The 18,216-nt window shown below is 44.4% G+C and overlaps 3 protein-coding genes and 1 long non-coding RNA gene across 10 annotated transcripts; 2 read left to right on the top strand and 2 right to left on the bottom strand.

The window, feature by feature from the left end:
* Nucleotides 1–297: 297 nt before the first annotated feature.
* LOC126316907 (uncharacterized) lies at nucleotides 298–8,534 on the bottom strand. 4 transcript variants are annotated; one of them, XM_049992932.1, is made up of 7 exons: nucleotides 8,169–8,507; nucleotides 7,926–8,016; nucleotides 7,342–7,623; nucleotides 6,845–7,005; nucleotides 5,097–6,765; nucleotides 4,841–5,013; nucleotides 304–4,725 (listed from the first exon to the last, which is right to left on the bottom strand). In XM_049992932.1, exon 7 carries the CDS (start codon nucleotides 2,014–2,016, stop codon nucleotides 391–393), a length of 1,626 nt encoding a protein of 541 aa, XP_049848889.1. In that variant the 5' UTR covers nucleotides 2,017–4,725; nucleotides 4,841–5,013; nucleotides 5,097–6,765; nucleotides 6,845–7,005; nucleotides 7,342–7,623; nucleotides 7,926–8,016; nucleotides 8,169–8,507; the 3' UTR covers nucleotides 304–390. The 4 variants fall into 4 exon arrangements, with proteins under 4 accessions (XP_049848887.1, XP_049848889.1, XP_049848888.1 ...); XM_049992931.1 differs by having other exon boundaries at nucleotides 7,342–8,016; XM_049992933.1 differs by having other exon boundaries at nucleotides 6,845–8,016; nucleotides 8,169–8,534.
* A 30-nt stretch (nucleotides 8,535–8,564) lies between these two features.
* LOC126316913 (uncharacterized) lies at nucleotides 8,565–11,191 on the top strand. Its single transcript, XM_049992943.1, has 4 exons — nucleotides 8,565–8,971; nucleotides 9,254–9,437; nucleotides 9,504–10,725; nucleotides 10,862–11,191. The coding sequence occupies exons 1-4, from the start codon at nucleotides 8,661–8,663 to the stop codon at nucleotides 10,981–10,983; spliced, it is 1,839 nt and encodes a 612-aa protein (XP_049848900.1). The 5' UTR covers nucleotides 8,565–8,660; the 3' UTR covers nucleotides 10,984–11,191.
* A 69-nt stretch (nucleotides 11,192–11,260) lies between these two features.
* Nucleotides 11,261–14,202, top strand: LOC126316917 (uncharacterized). 4 transcript variants are annotated; one of them, XM_049992947.1, is made up of 5 exons: nucleotides 11,261–11,426; nucleotides 11,560–11,610; nucleotides 11,681–11,876; nucleotides 12,062–12,545; nucleotides 12,808–14,202. In XM_049992947.1, the coding sequence occupies exons 1-5, from the start codon at nucleotides 11,277–11,279 to the stop codon at nucleotides 13,391–13,393; spliced, it is 1,467 nt and encodes a 488-aa protein (XP_049848904.1). In that variant the 5' UTR covers nucleotides 11,261–11,276; the 3' UTR covers nucleotides 13,394–14,202. The 4 variants fall into 4 exon arrangements, with proteins under 4 accessions (XP_049848904.1, XP_049848907.1, XP_049848905.1 ...); XM_049992950.1 differs by having other exon boundaries at nucleotides 12,062–13,240; XM_049992948.1 differs by having other exon boundaries at nucleotides 11,282–11,876.
* LOC126316926 (uncharacterized) lies at nucleotides 13,343–14,464 on the bottom strand. The gene is made up of 2 exons (XR_007556340.1): nucleotides 14,197–14,464; nucleotides 13,343–13,913 (listed from the first exon to the last, which is right to left on the bottom strand). It is a non-coding gene; the product is annotated as an uncharacterized LOC126316926 (long non-coding RNA).
* Between the last annotated feature and the right edge of the window lie 3,752 nt (nucleotides 14,465–18,216).

Genomic DNA, 18,216 nt, shown 5'->3' with positions numbered 1-18,216 from the left:
GAACGGTGCCGGTCAAACAGTAAGTGCTTAAGGTTCAAATCCGAAATCGCCGGGCCTCCTCCCACCCGCATATGCTACGTACATTCAACAGAGACAGTTGGCTGACCAGTGAGTTTTGCTGCGACATTGCATATAACGACAGAAAAAATAGCCGAAATTCGGGAGACAAACGCCGAAATACCAAAAAAACGTCACTATTCGCGCGTCTGCAACCCAAGGCAGAGCTACGCGCACAAAAAAAAAAAAAAGCGGGCAGAAAGCACCTTTGTTGCGCCCATCAAAAAAAAAGACCGATCCTTGTATGGAGAAACAAAACGTATCTCCCCAGTTCCGTCCCCCCTCACTCTAGACATATATTTACTCTGCACACTCAACCAATGCACCGCGCCCTCACGGTAGCCACAGGACGCCCTGCTCGTCTTCAGAATCCGACTCCTCCACCGTCTTGGTAATGTTCATCACGTACCTATAGTGCTCTAAGAGCCTCCTGTTCAGATCGTCCGTCTGGGACAGCTGCGACTGGCACGATAGCAACTCGCTATTCTGCTGTTGGAGCTCGGCGTACATCTGTTTCACGCGTACCAACTCTTCTTGCAACGTGTTTATAATCGACTCCATATGATGCATCCTGTCAAACATCCTCTTAGGTAGCTCGTCTTTATTCACGCAGGAAACGGCCCTCCAAAAATCAAACGAACACGCCAAAAATGTGTTGTCACTGCTGAATGCTTCCTCTCTACTTGACGTGTTTCGTTTCCTGTTCTCAACAGCGTCCAAATGCTCGTAGTTGTAGCCCTCAGGCCACGACTTCATGACGCCCTCATGCCCCTTCTCACCCGAGATTTGATTGCTCCACACGTTGACACACTCGCTGCCCACCCTCAATCTACCCCTCTCCTCTTCTGCGTCGCCATAGCCACCCGTGTCACCTAAGCCCCCCTCAGCATCGCCACCATCCCCGCTTTTCCCCCCCACACAAGCAACACCTTCCTGAAGCTTCGCTGCGCCGAGCGCGTCACCAGCACCTCCTTTTCCCTGCTCACTACTTTTTGTATCTGTTTTTTCCCCCTTCGTGATGACAGACATGCCGCTCAGCTCGGCCGCCATGACCTCGCCAACCCCATTCTCCTCTCTAGCGACACCTGCAACACTGCCGGTCTCGCTCATTCTACCGCTATCCTCAATCGCGTTCATGTCACCGGCCGTAAGCTTTTTGTCGCCTTTCACACCGACCGCGCACCTCTTGACGTTTTTTGTACCGCTTTTCTTGCTATTTGACACCTTGGTAACCACATTTTTCTCTCTGTTTCTCACAGGCCCCGACGCGTCGTCCTGTTCGTCCACCCCCTCTTGCTCAACCAAGCCACCAGACGTCTCCTTGGCTGAGGAGAGCCCAAGGCGGCGATCACCAGCAGACTCAGAACTCCCCGTCAAGTGGCTCACTAAACAACCACATCGAGTACACACAGATAAACGGCATGCATCTCCAACTTGGTTCCTGCTCCTGACTTGAGCGTCTTCTTCATCCTGCTTCAAATCAACTGCAGCAGCCCTGCGTTCTAGACTCTCCTTCAACTCCGAGCACTCCTTCTTCAGCCTCTCGTGTTCATTCACCAATTGCCAGTAAGTCCGACCCAACTCGGCGTGCTTCGACTTCTGATCTTTCATAGCCTTTTTACACGCCAACTTATCCTCCTTCACGCCGACAAGCTGAGCATTGACGACGGACAGTTGGGATTTCAACGCCGCACACTTCTTCACATGACTTTGGCAAGCTCGTTTAGACGCATCCAGTTCGCTTTCGAGCGCCGCATACTTCCTCTTCAACGCAGCGTATCGACTTTCAGATTCTTCTAACGCCGATTGATTGCTCTTCAACTGAGACCTCAGCTTCATCGTCGTCTTCCTCAGCTCACACAACTCTCCAGGCTGCTTCTGAATGCCCTTCGCGGCGCAATAGAGCTTCTCTAACCCCAGTGGGCGCACGTACTTGTCATAAAACGCCTTATCTTGCATATTCTTAATGTCATTGAAAAACTTCCCAAAACAAACTATCTGGTCCCTGAAATGATCATACAACTCAGAAGCGTCGCCTAAAAAAATTCATGCAGTACGACTCACCATCGCATCTGTTACCGACTGAAACGAATAAACTGCATCCTTTTCTCCCTCTAACCAAAAAGCAACCACCTCGCACACACCATACCCGCCATACACAATTGCCTTGTATACAAAATTTTTGTATCGAGAATCCCTATTTATAGAGCTCTGTATGCGCAGACTCAGGGAATAGGCTACACTTATCGTTCGCACACATGCCATGCTGTGCCCTCTCTCTCTCCGCGCTCTAAGCTGCGAAAAAAAGACCGCCCCCGCCGTCCCTGCGCCGTCCGAGCTCTTTCCAACGTCCCCTAAAAAAAAACTTTTTCTCCTACCTGAACATACCGTCACTTTCTTTAAAGTATGTGCGCGCCTCGTCGATATTGGCAATTTCAATGCAAAAATCGGTACACGCCTCGAACAACACTTCGTTTTGCAAATTAAACAAACCAACCACCAAACCCTTCTAAAGACACACATTCCCATGCATGTGTCCACATAAATTGTATGCGCAGAAGCTATGTTAAAAATGCGCACCCCTCACTCAAATCTCCCCTCTTGCCGAATGCTCTAAAATCCTTGTGCATCTTCCCTACTCTATCTCCTCTCCCTTCAGCTTGCCGCAACTCAGTGCATACCTTCCAAAGTTCTCTGGCCGTTGCTCTCGAAATAGATATCTTGTTTAGAACCGCCCTCAGAGATATAGACGGTGGCCCCGAGGATGATGCTCCATCATACATTTCGTTCATGGCCCCAAATCTCAAAGCATAACAAACTCGAAAAACAAAGAACGACTAAAGTAATCTCGCTCTCGTCTCTGCGAAAAATTTTTTTTTGAGCGTTTGATCGAATCTCGATTCCTTCTTTTTCAACGATAAGACGACTCACCTTGAAAAATGTTCTTTCCGGCATTCTTGTGGAGCACTCAATTCAAATTCAAATTCGACACGCCTTCTCGTCTAACTGACGATTACAAAATGCTTAGCCATACAAAGCACACACACGGCTCTAAATACGGCGATCGCTGCTGCACCGCACTTCGTTCTCGGAGCACCTCTAGGCTCCTTCCGCACACGACCGACACACACAGCTATGTTCGTCGAGAACACGTGGGCCTCACTTAGCTAAAAGCACTCTCTCCAGCAAGTCCCGTCTCTCGTAGGGTACGCCATCGACTTTTACGAACTGCCTCTGCCCCGAGCGCACCTGTATCCCCGAATAACCGGTGAACTACACGAAAGTCCATAATTCGGGTGCTTGACAACTGTCAAAAATAACTGTTTGCTGATGAGCGAAAAAAAGTTTCTTGGCATTGTGCAATTCTTCGAGCACAACACAAAAATACCACAAACTGCAAGAAAAAGGGTGATTATGGATGAAATGTCTTATTTTTAGCATTTTGGTGTACTCGTTGTACGCGCACATTTGACTCTCAAAGAATGTGATTGGCGTGCATGAGTCTCCGTATTTATAGGGAGAATTCAGCCAAGAAATCAATTCTCGAAATCAAAAAGGCGGTCAAAATAGCGTGACTACTTCTTCAGCTGCGGTAGGATGAATAGCAATCGTTTTGTTGAAATCACTCTTGGTAGCTCCCATTGTTATTGCTACAGCGAATCCCTGAAGCATCTCGTCTGCACCCATCCCGACGATGTGAAGACCGACAACCTTCTCGTTGGGCCCCTGAACGATCAATTTGATAAAAGTCTTTTGCTTTTTGTTAGATAGAGCATAGTATAAATTGGTGAATACCGACTTGTAGACCTTGATGTTGTCCTTTCCGAAGGTTTTTTCCGCGCTCTTCTGTGAATGTCCAACCGATCCGATCGGAGGATGGCTGAAGATCACTGAAGGCACTATGCTATAGTCAAGTTTCTTATCTTTGCAGTTCGGATCAAACAGACGGTCGCTCAAACATCGACCTGCAGCGATGGCCACGGGTGTAAGCTCTGGTTGGCGGCTAGCCACATCGCCCACGGCATAGATATGTGGTACAGACGTCACTTGGTAATCATCGACCATTACATAATTACTCTCGGTGAGCTGGACATTCGCTGCAGATAGATTGAGGTCAGAGACACAGGGATTTCGTCCAATCGCCCAGAGAACACAATCTAAATTTTCGATAACGAAATCAAAGTGCTTGGGACTAGATGGTTTTTGAAAATCAAAATTCGTAACAAAACATTTTAATTTTTCGTTATGCTTTTCAATCTTCGATGCAGCGGTACGTTTGAAAATTTTAATGCCCATATCTTCTAGATTTTTAGTAGCTATCTCGCCGATGCTTTCGTCAAATTTGGAGAGCACGTTATCTCGTCTCGTTAGCATCATCGTCTCCGCACCGCAGATAGAAAAAATTCCTGCCAACTCCACTGCAATGTACCCGGCACCAACCACCAGAACCCTCTTCGGAAGATGCTCCAACTCAAAAAAGCCATCGCTTGTTATACCGTACTCAGCACCAGGTATATTTGGGTAAATAGGATATCCACCAGTCGCGATCAATATGTGCTTAGCTTCGTAGATTTCACCGTTTACTTCTATTCGGTGGGGATCCACAAACTTCGCCTTGCCTCTTATCACATCAACTTTGTCCTTTTCTAGCGAATTGGTGTGAACATTCTTTTAAGAGAAAAGTCCGTCAACCATATGTACGTAGCGTCTTCTCCAGTCTCCTCTGCAAAAAAAAGGCCATGCATGCTTTTTTGTTTGCGCCGCACCCTCGAGCTACACGTACGTTCAAATTTGCGATGTACGCATCTCTGGACCTCTTGACATCCGTCCATTCGAACGCTGGAATGCTCTGGATGGATTTGTAACAGCTATCTCTAGAAGTGTGCAGCGTTTCCGCAATGGTTGCTGCATTGTACATAATTTTCTTTGGGACGCATCCAGCATTGACACAGGTACCTTAGTGGCAAAAAAAAATCCCAGCTATTTAGCTCGAGGCAGCTACATTGAAGAGCCCGAACTAGTATAGGAAGGGTACGCACCGCCTACTTTGTTAGACTCGATAATGCCACATTTAGCGCCAAGATTGGACGCTCTTCGAGCGCTAGCCATGCCTCCGCTCCCAGCTCCTATGACGAGATAGTCATACACCGCTTTTACAGATAGAGATGCCATGGTTACAGATGAACAAGTGGCTAAAGAGGGATGGCTCGTGGCGAAGAAATAAACAAATTTTGGCAGGATTTTTTTATAAAAAGAGCAGAAGCGGCGGAAGAAGCAAAAAAAAAGTGAGGATGACCGACGCGGACATAAGCACTGAATGATCGGCGCAGATAGGCCCACAGAAAAAAGAAAAATTGGTGTGCTAAGAGGGAAGGTCGGTGCAAAGAAGAGTGCGCGCTGGCTTTTGCTAAGGCAGAAATTTTTTTAAAAAGAAGTGTCTAGATGTGGAAGGGTATAAGAGAATGCAAACATTGACAAGATGTGAATCATAAGAGGAGCAAATCCAGGCTAAAAGAGCAGAGTTCGTCGTTGCAGAAATATTACAAAAAAAATTAAAAATTCATTTGTTTTTTTATTTGTGTTCACGGCATTGGAAAATAGAAATGGTTCAAGAATCCTTACAAAAGTTGAAGGAGTTTCACGAGGGTTTTCGTCCATCCCCCTGGGCTGTGAAGCTCGTCGAGCTACGCAAGAGTTGGTTTGGGATCGGTGTACTTTACGACCGATTCGTAAATGAATATGTGCAAAAATCACATTCACGTCATCTGAAACCAGGTTACAATCTACTGTCTGCATATGCGCTTGATATGAATGTACTTTCGAAATGGCATGAAAGCCTGGTCAAGCATAAATTAATTCAATCGATGGAAGATATCTCGAAACTTGGTCAAGATGAGCTCGCCAAATCACGATACCTGCATTTGATTTCTGAAGGAAGTGTACCCCAATACGAACAGTTCAAAACAGGCAACAATTATAAAATATGGCACACATGGACGGTCCCGCACCCTCAATACGTCTCACTTTTTTATAGATATATGACAATTGCCGTCGTAACGGCTACCATTGTGTCCTGCACCTTCCGCTATGGACATCATATTCCGCTCAGGAAAAAATTGGATGATTATTATAATACGCTCTACACTGAGCACCCTGAATATTGGCCCGCTCGAATTCGCTCCAAACAATAGAAAAACCTTTGCCCTCAAAAATAAAAAGCGGCATATCTCGCCTAAATAGCAGGGCCGACATTCGTCCATAACGCAAACTAGGCCTTTCGGCGCGCGCCGATTTTTTTATGCTCAATGATGTGGGACAAAGGTCGAATCGGCTTTCTCAAGAGGCGTCGTCGAGGCGACGTATTCTATCTCACAAAAAAAATGATACTGCGGTCGGTGGTATTCGAATTCAGCACAAATTGAACCATTTGTGCACAAACGAAGCCAATATACCTTTTTCAGGCACGCAAAGTGAGCAATTCAGCCTTCATTCTTGGCTCGATCAGAGCACCGCGCCTTCTCTCTGAGTAGAAATGGCATGGTACGGTTATAACGAGCGGAAATGTCATTAGCTCGACAGGCTCTTCAAGAAATTTTTAAGTTTTTGGAAAGAGTTCCTCTTGGGTACGGAATGGTCGAGCTCCAACCGCGACTGAATTCTCTCTGCAATGTCAGACGGCTCCATATCAATACCGTAATAATCGGCCAGCTAGATACAAACAATCTGTTAACGATCCCAAACATAGAATAATCTGTCAATTTGCGTCAGAGCACACTTCGTCGCGTACCTTGAATTCCGGACCCATGAGGTACATGAACACGCTGTGGTCTACAAGATAATCATCCTCGGTCTCTGATGGGGCTTTACTCGCGTATACGCGGAACCGGCGCGATACTTGTTCGATCTGCTCTGGCGTTCCTGTTAAGCCAATCAGCTTGGGGTGATAATCTGAATTTACCGTCGATATAAAAAAAATACGTTCATTGGTCAGTGCGCAAGAGTAGCAACAATTCCCGAGTTCAATGTGTTTTCCGCAGTCTTTGACTCAAAAAGAGGGCACGTCTTCGTGCGCTTCGGTCGGTATCTCGCCGTACACCCGTGCTGATAGCGGACCAGCTTATATGTCATCAGTGCGCACACGGTGTCCCCTGTCGACCACCCCCTCGGGTCCGTCCATATCGAGATGCGCGCAGTGATGGACCACATCGAGCACAAGCAATGCCCCTCTGCCTGACGCGCGTTGTATTCGTTGTACAAGCGGAAATAGAACTCTAAATGGCATACCTTGTACATATACGTTTAACCGCTCAATTGAGTCTCTCCAGGGATCGACGGTGATCATAATAGGCTGGACTTGCTCCAAACTGTCCGGACTCAAAAGATCCAATGCCTTTTTCATCTTTCGAAGTTCATAGGGACATATGTCTGGACAAAAAGTGAATCCGAAATAAATCAAGGAATATTTTCCTCCAAGGTCCGCACTTGTCATGGGACGGCCTAAATGATTTACCAATGAAAAGGGACCTCCAATTCGAGCCACTCCAGCTGACTCAACACGATTTCTTGCTTTACAAAAGAAAAAAGAAAGTAAGGCGAAAACTGTACGTCATAACACGCGCATCTGTGCTCATATGGACAGTTCTATACTCTCTTAATAACCAGGCGGCAAAGCACATCACCAATTTGTTACTCTCCTCCAATCTAAGCATGCATTCATCACAGTGCTTCCCTCGAAAGTACGCTTTCTCTTAACTCTGGCATATACGTTCAAGACGTGCTCTTGCACATATTCACCTCTAGGGTGACACTTTCCCGTAAAAGGTGGATCCTCATCTGAGAGTCACACCTCTCTTTCCCGTAACACGTACCCTGTTCCAGCTCAACTCTTCTCTTTCTCGAAATGTAATATATTGTACCCCCCACCACCAAGAACAGCATGCACGATACCCATGTGATCCCCTAGTTTGTCTCCACGCGCCAGCGAGGGGGAGATCTCACACGTTAATATAACACATCTAACACAAAACGTGTGCGCGTACGTTAAACCTCGTATAATGCACACGCGTACGAAACACCTCGGTTTTTAGATCAGGTTTCGAACTTCTACATACACCCGCTAGAGCCGATTTTTCTGTTGTTTTGGCTTTCTCATGAGTTTTTGGCTGTGCAGAATAAGACACACGCGGGCCAAACGGCGGCATTTGCTCATATTGGTCTGGCCCGTTCATCTTTCCTGCTCCTTCAGAGGAGCGCTCGTCGGCCTCCTTCTCATTCGCGTCTTCTGCCCGCCTGTCTGTGGCGAATTGCCTTGAATGCGTTGGCGGAGTGAAAGAACGAACCAACGCCAGCTTGGGCCGAAGCTCTAGATTCGGCTGGATTGGCTTCTTTCTACCAGCTGCCAAACGACGCACACAGTTCGGCGACCGGAAGACATTTATCGCCTCAGATACGAAGCGAGCCATTTTTAAATGCGGAATGAGCATTTAAACGAAAAAAAAAGACATCACACATGTGTCCACACATATAGTCGTCGCACGCATTAAGGTTGTATTATCTTTTTTTCATTGCGGCTAGCTTTCGACAGGCACAGACTTGTGCGGTTGATGGGCGGTGATGTTCACGTTTCCGCGCCCGGGAAAGTCCTCATTTGCGGTGGATATGCGGTTTTGAAGGGAGGAGTCTCGATCGCTTTGTCGACAAGTTTGCGGTTTCATGTTATTTTGAAAAGCACTCAACCTGCTATGTGTAGCCATGTCCTAGAGAGCAGAAAGCGGATTCACGACAGGACTTTTGGATCTTCCAGAAGATTCAGCATTACTGTTCGGTCGTCTTATTTTGAAAAAATGTGGCAATTTTACGTTGAGCTGGGATTTGTTCCATCAGATCATCAGTCGAAGACTCTGACCAGAATCGTGTACGTCACATTTTTAGCTACAGGACTTGCCCGTCTTCGAAGATGAACTGCTTATTTGTCATCTTGCCGCATGATTTTTGCGCATTCGATGGGCCGTCTTGCAAAATACACGAGGGATTTGGATTTCGGCGCATTTGGATGCCTTGAGGGATCCCTGTTGCAGCACAGCGTGCTTTTCCATACGGCGCATATCAACGGACTATTTTTTTTGCTACTGTTTTTTTTCAAGTTTGTTGATTTCTCATCATTTACGCAACGTGCGTGTTGTCTTACGCTATACAGGTTTCGACTCGTCAAGGACGTGCCTGGGGTCGAAGGAGCATCGGATGCGTATATAGAGTTTTCTCTGTTCTACTCTTTTGTCTTGGTAGCCCTCAGCATCGACGGGATCGACTTGGCTCACGAAGCCTACCAGCTGGATATCGAGTTGCGAGCGGACGATGGATTTTACTCGAAAAGGGGCGAGGTACGTTTGCATGCAAGAGGGGCGTGCGCGGCGTACACCTGCACATGCTGATCTGTTTTTTTTCAGTTCGGCGGGGGAAGGGAAAGGTCGGCAAAGACGGGGTTAGGTAGTTCAGCAGCATTGGTATGCGGTTTGGTGGGAGCTGTGCTAAGTTGGGCGTTCGGTTGGACCAAGGAAGGGGGACAAGAAGAGGATGAGCATTTGAGGCTGATACATAACGTATCTCAGCTGGCCCACTTTCAAGCGCAAGGAAAGGTGGGGTCCGGATTTGACGTGTCCACGGCTGTATATGGGTCACAGGAATATTATATGTTGAAGAGAGAGCAGGTAGAAGAAGTGATGAATGCATTTGCAAGATCATTAAGAGAATGGAAACGAATAGAAACGACAGATGAGGGTACTGATATAGAAGAACCACGGTATTTACCATCTTCTATTAAAGCTTTTTGTGAAGGAGTTGAGGCTTCTGAGCTACTGGAAGCGATACGAGACAAAATAGGCGAAGAGTGGAGAAACGGGTTGAGTTCGCGGTTTTGGCTACCGTCTGGCATATCAGTTGGCTTATATGATACGGGCGAATCTACGTCGACTCCAGAATATGTTCGAAGGGTATTCGAATGGTCAGAAAAGGACGGGGCGAATTCGCGCATGTTTGAATATCTGAAGAAGAATAACAATAAGATTGTGTCTAGTTTTCAGAGGCTGAAAGAGCTAGAAAAAGCTGATGAGGAAAAATACCTGAACGCGTTAAGGGTGTACGCTCGAGGAAATGAAGAAAAAATAGATATACATTGCAATTTCGATGTGTTGAATAAGAAAAATCAAGAACGGACAAAAATAAATTTGTCAGCGCTGAATTTTTCGGCCTCAGACCAACTAGGTAATCAAGCAAGAACGTGTCTTCTTGATAATTGTGCAACTGAATCTCTCAAAGGCGCCGCCTCCATTATACAAAATAAACAAGACCGACCAGGAGATCTAATTGAACCAGAAAATCATCGAGCAATTGATCATAGTTATCGTCAAAAGTCTATGAATTGTACCAAAAATAGTCACGACTCGAGTCGATGTAATTCGCAAAATGAAAATTTGTGTCCGAAATCGAAATCTTTGTGCTTTGCTATTCTCAACGAGCTATCAAATCTGAGAGAGTACTTTGCCACTTCCAGACAACTTTTCCGTACTCTTGGTCGTCTTTCTCAAACTCCACTCGAGCCTCCCGATATTACCGAAATACTCGACAATCTGGAGACAAAACCAGGTGTCATTGCTTCCGGAATAGCTGGAGGTACGTCTTTTTCCTTTCTGTGCATCGTTGTATATTCCACGTCTGATTACCGCGTCTCCCTGAGAAACAGACCAACCCACATTTTTTGTACACCAAAGATGTTTGCATACTGACTTGTCATGTGTTCATTCTACAGCAGGCGGACGCGACGCCCCCTTCATACTCGTCATCGACGAAGTGGTTAACGAATTCAAAAATGTTTTTTGGCCCTTTTCAAAAGAAGGTTGTACAACTGGCTTGCTGATCCATTCCCCTTAGTCCATGCAACTACGCTCATATCATACGCACTTCTGCTTCACTGAATTCCCTATCACCAGATACCCCTCCCAAGAGCGCTCAAATAAAGAAGACATCTGTCAATTGTCCAGTGTACAACATCCCGTCCTAGTATTTTTTATGAACCTCCGCCTAAATAAAAAGGAATCATGAATCAGATTACGCCTTTAGGAACTACCTAGCCCAACTATCTTTCGGGCCCTTCAGCTGGGCCCTTTTTTCTCTTTGTTTTTTTTTCGACTTTTCACCAGTCAGAAATCTTAAAATCTGTTAACATGAAGCTCCAATACCTGGACGTTTCGCGCATTCCAGACGTCCATGCTAACCTCAGACGGGCATTTTTGTCGAAGAAAACGCTCCCGCTGTCTTGGAGGAAGACACAAATTCAAAAAATCAAACAATGCCTGATAGAAAACTGGGACACCGTACGTGCTGAGATAGCATACAGAGGATGCACTTAGACGTTTTCACCGGAAGCCGATACGGATTGGTGATATTCTCCATGCCAGATATGTCTAATGAGTCTTTTTTTTCGATACTGCGAGTCGGCACTTTTAGTATTTCGAAGCAGCCAAACACGACTTGAAACAGACGCAACTGATCGCGAGGGTACATCAGATCGTGGAGAGGACTAAGTGATTAACAAAAGGCAAGCAGAATGCTAATCCTCAGAATTTAGCTTGAATTTTCACAATGTATAGAAGAATGTGATTACATGATAAAGAATTTGTATTCGTTGGCGGAGAAACAAAAATGTCCTATCCCGCCTGTCCTATTTCCTGCATCTGGATTTACTATCTTCGAACCATATGGAGTGGTCTTGGTTATATCGCCGTGGAATTACCCACTGCAGCTGTCTATACTACCACTGATCGGTTCGTCTCATCTCAAACTGTTTAGATGTCTTTTTGCGTGCTGCAGCGTACGCAAGAAGTACAAACTCGATTGCAATGTCCTTGAAGGCACAGGTCCGTTTTCTCGGGCTGTATGCAGAGACTCGAACTAACTTAATGACACGGCACGATTCTGTGCGTGTGTGATTGTGTGTGGACTTAATTAGGTGCCATCGCAGCTGGGAACTGCGTGTTGCTGAAGCCAAGTGAACTCTCTCCAGCTACAAGCACATGGATATTGGATTACATGTCAAAGTATGTAGATAAAGAATGCTTTCAAGTTGTTTTGGGCGCGGTGGAGGAGACAAGCGCACTTCTGAAGCTGCCGTGGAATTATATATTTTACACAGGAGGTGGACGTGTAGGACGTATCATAGCTCATGCCGCGGCGGAACACCTGACTCCGACCACATTGGAGCTAGGAGGAAGGAACCCAGTAATCTTAGATCGAGGCATCGACTTGGATGTTTCTATAAAAAGATTAGTCTTGGCTAAATTCGTCAACTGCGGACAGACATGTGTCGCTCCAAATCACGTCTATGTTCATGAAAGTATGATAGAAGAGGTAATAGAAACAGTCAAGAATGTCATTGTCGAATTTTATACCGATGATCCGCAAAAATCCTCCGATTACTCTAGAATCATCACAAAGTACGTAAAAGCCTCGTTGCATCAATCGTATTGGTTGAACCAGAAACCTACGCAGCCTATTCCAAGGGCGTTCATCTTTGCAGATACATACTTGCTAAAAGTAATGTGAGCCATGCCTGCTTTTCGGACCTTAATCAAATTCGTTAAAAAAAATTCATTATTATTGATCATTCTAAAAAAACGTCGATTCGCGTTCTTATAAATGTCTTTTTGTCAAATCTGCCGCTAACGATTTCCGTTCCCTTGTCTGATTCCCATGAAGAGACCATCTTAAGCACCTTCAAACGTTTCTAGATCCGCTTGACCCTTCTACAATCGTCTTTGGAAATGTAGTTGATTTAGATGATCTTTACTTCTCACCCACACTTGTGCTCAACCCTCCAAAGGACGCTTCCATCTCTCAAGAAGAAATCTTTGGTCCTATCCTGCCATTTTATTCTTACTCAGATCTCTCCTCTCTTATTGATACGGATCTCCAGGAACGTTCTCTGGTGATATGCGCATTCACAAATGACGCTGCCTTGCAAAAAAGACTCATTAGTGAAACCAGCTCCGGTACCCTTTCTATCAATGATGCTCTCACCCACGTCACCTGTAGAGAACTTCCATTCGGCGGCGTTGGGTCGTCAGGCTATGGACAATATTACGGCAAATACAGCTTCGAAACATTCTCTCATCGAAAATCCGTTCTTCATAACTCACAACGTTTCCAATTAGATCTAAGATCCCCTCCCTTTACTCAGCAAAAAATCGATTGGATCCTTCGACTTAAAAAACTGTCTATTCCTATGCATTGGTTTCTTAGCATCTTAACATTTCTCTCTGTCTTCACTTACATTATAATATAATAAAAACTTTCAAATTTCCTCTACGTTAGTGTTCTTGAAATACCCTTCTCTTTCCAACGCTTTCGCTGCTATCCTCTCTTCTCAAATGTGCGCACATCTAGCTCTTGCATATATACATTCTTAAAGCTCCAAACGCCCATCACACCTTTGAAAATAACTCCCTTCAAATCCTGACCTGCGCCCCCTCCAACTTCGCCCTTGCGTTCTCTAAATTTTCTAGTACTCGGAAAAATTGTTCCAACGTCAATTCAAACGCCACACACCTTAGGCCATAACTCGTCTCAACAACCAATCTCAACTGAACCGACAAACCATTCAAACTTTTCAGCTCGGAACTCGCCGCAGAAACCACAATCCTAGACTCAAAATCCACCAGCCTGTTCGTACGTAACACGCGCGATACGCCCTCCGATTCATATCTCCGATAACTCTCCAAAAGCAATCTCACTTTTTCTGCACTCAATCTCAACGATTCCAGCTCTTTCGACCACTCACTCTCCAAAATGCCACCTTCGCACAACTTCTCGTCCAAATAGTAAACACTAAAATAAGTCAAGGCGCAAAAAAAAATTTCATCGGCCTCCTTGCATAGCGTTGCTCTCTCACACGCATACACGCTTTCACAAAGTCTAATGTACAAATTATCACACACCTATACTACACATGCCAATGTCTTCCCCCCCCACGCACAACATCATCTACAACCACATACATATAAAACACCAGCGGTGCACATGCGCCGTTACATCGTCATGTATCACTACCATCATACACATAATATACACACACTACAATACGCTCACCTGCATATGTATCACATCTTCACAGACGCGTGAATATCCCATCAACTAAAAGGATATCATCTTCCATTTTCTCACTCTTTTATCCAGCCACTCTAAATCTACTCCATATCTCTCGCTCACATCTATTACACCTTTCCGCCACACATCCTTTTCCCCTACACTTGCAGTATCCAAAATCAGCTTTGCCATCTCTTTGAACAGCTCAGACGTCATTTCCTCCACATCCTCAACCCACGACCCTCCTCCCTCTAATGTAACCGCGCTTATCTTGTCGCCCATACCCCTAACAAATTTTTAGAAAAATAATTCATTTTTTCATACTAAATCCCTCATCCAAAAAGTAAATATATAAAAACCTCATGTTCAAGAATTCCTCCCCCTTCCTATTTCTTTTCCCACTTTTTTTTTTACGATGCGATATACACATCCACCTCCAATTGTGTTGACATGCATACTTCAAACATTTTATCCATCGACCTTTCCTTTCTTCCATCCATCACCCCCCTCTTCATTGCTTTTTTCTTGTGCTTTCTGCAATTTCTATCGAAAACCTGAGCAACATCGTATATTGCATTCTTGTGCACACAAAAAAATTACTTTTTTTTTTTGTAAAACGTCTTTCTTATCTCTCTTCTTTTTTTCTTGTTCTGTTCATCTTACTAGTCGCTCGACACGCACTCAGCAGTCTGCATCCCTCTTCCTAGCGCTACACTGTCAATCTGTCGTATGCGAGGTTTATCCATCTTTTCTTCACGCCTCGCTATCCTATCATCAATACTACACCTTCTTCAATTTAGCAATTCTAGTGACTATCGGGCGTACCATTACTATAACCAACTCATTTTTGATATCTATACCCTTTTATCCTTTTCAACAGCCGCCTGAATCTTCCTGCTTTGTCGTCACCATCTGGACGTCATTTTGCTCCTTCATTCTGTCTCATCCCTCTCCCATTCACTTAATCTCGCGGACCACCGGACACACACATCACCATCAGTTATGCTTTCATACGACCCCTACACCAAGAACCTGTGCTATCAGTCCGAGCATTGGCCTACCCCAACCTCAGATGATCAAATCCAAAATCTCAAACGAAGACTCTGTCATCTCAGCTTATCTGTCTCTACCCAGCTCGATCAAGTTCTTCAAATTCGAGCCATCCATAAACAACATCATGCTCAAATTGACAAATCCCATCTCACCAATTCCTCAAACCGACTTGAACCCCACTATAATACTGCCGTCGAACGTCTTAAATCCCTCTCCCCTTCTTCCTCTCAGCAATCCCCCACCCTAAATTCTACTTTGACGTCTTGCCCCTCTTCCTCGTTTTCCCCCCTTTTTAGCTCCGATCTACCCCCTACATCTATCTCCAGTACTATGCATCCATTCATAACCCCAAATATGACCTTTAACAAACAAAAACTCTATTGGGAAGGAAACCAAGAAGACCTATTCAACGACCTCCCCGACCTGGTTGATAATAATTCTTGTATGCTAATCTATGATACCATACTATATATATTATACATACTGTACATGCACCTAGAGCATCACTATACATTTTTCTAACTCCTCATTCCTATTTTCAGCTCCAGATGACCTTACTTTCTACTTCAATCTCTCTTCCTCAGTTTCCGAAAAATTTGTCAAACTCGCTCAAACGTATAATCAATACGGCCTCGCCCCACGTTGGTGGGCTTCTTGTTCAAATCAAGAATACTTCAAAACACTGTTTCTCATCCGAGATATTTGCATCGTCAAAACGGTCCACCTTCTGAAAAAATTCAAATCCTTGAGAAATTCGCAGCAAACAGCAAACCTAACAAACATGCTATTCAAATCAGTAGATGACAATTCCGTAACAAGTGGCGTAGAAAACAGTGAGGAGGAGACATGGGATGACCTTGTCATACCAAAGGACTACATGTCTAACATAGGGGCCTCATAATTCTGAATTTTTAGAAATTCCGACGTTTATGCAAGCTTGTAAAAAGATCTACACATATGCAAATTCAATGTCCTGGGGTTCCCTGAAATGGAAATTTTGAATATCAATCTAAGAAAATTGTATAAAGATATTAAACTCACAAACTTAAAGAAAACTTGAGTGTCTAAGGCAATTTTAGATATAAACACTGATTTTGATTTTTTCAAATACTATTTTTTTTATTTATTATGCATTTATTTTTTTAATATTTATAATTTAAGTTACAATTTTATTTTAAAAAAAAATTTAAATCTACAATAAGGATTCACCACAGATTTTGATACTTTCAAATATTAAAATAAATCGTTTTAACTCAACAGCTTATACGAAATTTAAAAAAAATTCAAATATTCGATTAAATAATTTTATTAGCAATATTGTACAAAATTTCTAGTATTTCATATCTTTTTTTGTAGATCATTTCTTTAGGGAACCATTTGGAATTATACATATGGCTCAAGTTAGCATAACTTGTTTTATCAGGTAGATTTAGGCAAAACAGTTCTGTATAGTGCAGCAGAAATAGACCACAGTCGGTCAGGTTATCCTGTTTAGGCACATTTGGAATGAAGACAGGCAAGGATCGCTGGTCGAAGCAGAGGGACTTTTTGTTTTGTTTGGCTTCATCGTTTAAATACTGTCGTAGGATTTTTGGTATACTGCCTGCTTGATGTTCCATAGAATCGAAGATCAATAGATATGGTCTTCGATCGGAAATGGGAGTGACGTCCAAATTGTTCGGATAGCAGACAATGGCGACTTTCCAATGCGATTGGATGTTGATAGGGACAATGATGAAATCAGCGTCTAGGACAGAGCGGCGCTTAGTCCATGATTGGACGTGTGCGTAGTTAGAGTGTGAGAGGGTAGTGTAGAATAGGGAGCTGAAGAGATATATACGCTTAGAATCGGCGGGTGGGATAAGTTTAGCGTGAAGATAACGAAGGTAGAAGTCGATAAGGGTGTCGTTGAGGAATCCGTGAGAATGAAGGCGGAGGACGTCGGTGAGTAGGATGCAGACAGAGTCAGGGGAAGAAGGAGGGAAGACGACGATGGTGGTGGGAGGAGAAGGAAGAGAGAGAATCCAGTGTCTGAGGTAGAGGCAGGAGAAGAGAAAGTGAATGGAGCCAGTGAGTTGAGAGAGGATGTGATGAATTACGGAGGTAGAGGGGGATATAGTAGAGAAGGTGGAGGAGGGACAATGGCAAGAGAAATAGGAAAGGAGAAGAGAGTGATTAGAGGGGGTATGAGAGAGGAGAGAGATGAGAGGTTGATGATCTGAGAGCTGGATACAGAGGAGGGGGAAGCCAGATAGACAGATAATGGTAAGGACAGAGGTATAGGGGAAGGATTCTAGATTGAGAGGAGGGGAAGGAAGAGGGTGGAGGTTGTGAGGATGTCGAGTGGGAAAGGAGGTGCCTTTATTTTGGAGAGATCCATAGAGAGGATAGGAAGAATTGAGGGGGCGTTGTTTAGATCGAAGGCGTTGGTCCCAGGAAGATTTTGAAGTGTCTTCGTTTGTTTTGCGAAGGAAGAGAGAAAATTGTCGTTGTTCAAAGAGAATGGTAGGTTGGACGTCTAGATTGAGCTGAGTTAGGGAGACGTTTGAGACATTGTCGAGAGAGGTGTTGGATAGATTAGTGATTTGGTCAAGGGGAAGGCGGATCCAGTTATTTTCAGAAGGAAAGGAGCATTTATCGCTGGTTTGGAAAGCACATAGATCTAAGCTATCACTGGAGGGTTGAGTGATGTCAGGTGAGTCCAAGGATTTGGCAGGCTCGTGAGAGACAGGATGTGATAGGTTTGAAAAAAATGAGGAATAATGATAATCACTGAACTGGGGTTTTTTGTTTTGAGTGGATGATTTTTTCTCATTTATTTTTCCGTAATTGAGAGTTGAGCTATTTGAAGTGTCACATTCGTCCTTGCTGAGCTTCGAAGAATTGACCTCGACTGTTTTTTGGGCGTTATTCTCAGATTCGCTGAGAATTCGAGGGTTTTCTGGTGGTTCTTCTATAGAAAGGGTTTGA

Source organism: Schistocerca gregaria, unplaced genomic scaffold (assembly GCF_023897955.1).
Source record: "Schistocerca gregaria isolate iqSchGreg1 unplaced genomic scaffold, iqSchGreg1.2 ptg000615l, whole genome shotgun sequence".
In the NCBI taxonomy this organism is placed as follows: domain Eukaryota; kingdom Metazoa; phylum Arthropoda; class Insecta; order Orthoptera; family Acrididae; genus Schistocerca; species Schistocerca gregaria.
This window is presented reverse-complemented; position numbering and strand designations above follow the sequence as displayed.

Excerpts from the sequence above, each read along its gene's own strand:
- LOC126316913 (XM_049992943.1), top strand. The coding sequence starts at position 8,661 with ATGGGCGGTGATGTTCACGTTTCCGCGCCCGGGAAAGTCCTCATTTGC. Across the intron at positions 9,438-9,503 it reads TTTACTCGAAAAGGGGCGAG|TTCGGCGGGGGAAGGGAAAG; the intron begins GTACGTTTGCAT and ends GTTTTTTTTCAG. Across the intron at positions 10,726-10,861 it reads TGCTTCCGGAATAGCTGGAG|CAGGCGGACGCGACGCCCCC; the intron begins GTACGTCTTTTT and ends TTCATTCTACAG.
- LOC126316917 (XM_049992947.1), top strand. The coding sequence starts at position 11,277 with ATGAAGCTCCAATACCTGGACGTTTCGCGCATTCCAGACGTCCATGCT. Across the intron at positions 11,427-11,559 it reads TGATAGAAAACTGGGACACC|TATTTCGAAGCAGCCAAACA; the intron begins GTACGTGCTGAG and ends CGGCACTTTTAG. Across the intron at positions 11,877-12,061 it reads GTCTATACTACCACTGATCG|GTGCCATCGCAGCTGGGAAC; the intron begins GTTCGTCTCATC and ends GGACTTAATTAG.
- LOC126316907 (XM_049992930.1), bottom strand. The coding sequence starts at position 2,849 with ATGAACGAAATGTATGATGGAGCATCATCCTCGGGGCCACCGTCTATA. Across the intron at positions 2,567-2,738 it reads CGGCCAGAGAACTTTGGAAG|AAGGGTTTGGTGGTTGGTTT; the intron begins GTATGCACTGAG and ends GTGTGTCTTTAG. Across the intron at positions 2,094-2,445 it reads ATACTTTAAAGAAAGTGACG|GCGACGCTTCTGAGTTGTAT; the intron begins GTATGTTCAGGT and ends GAATTTTTTTAG.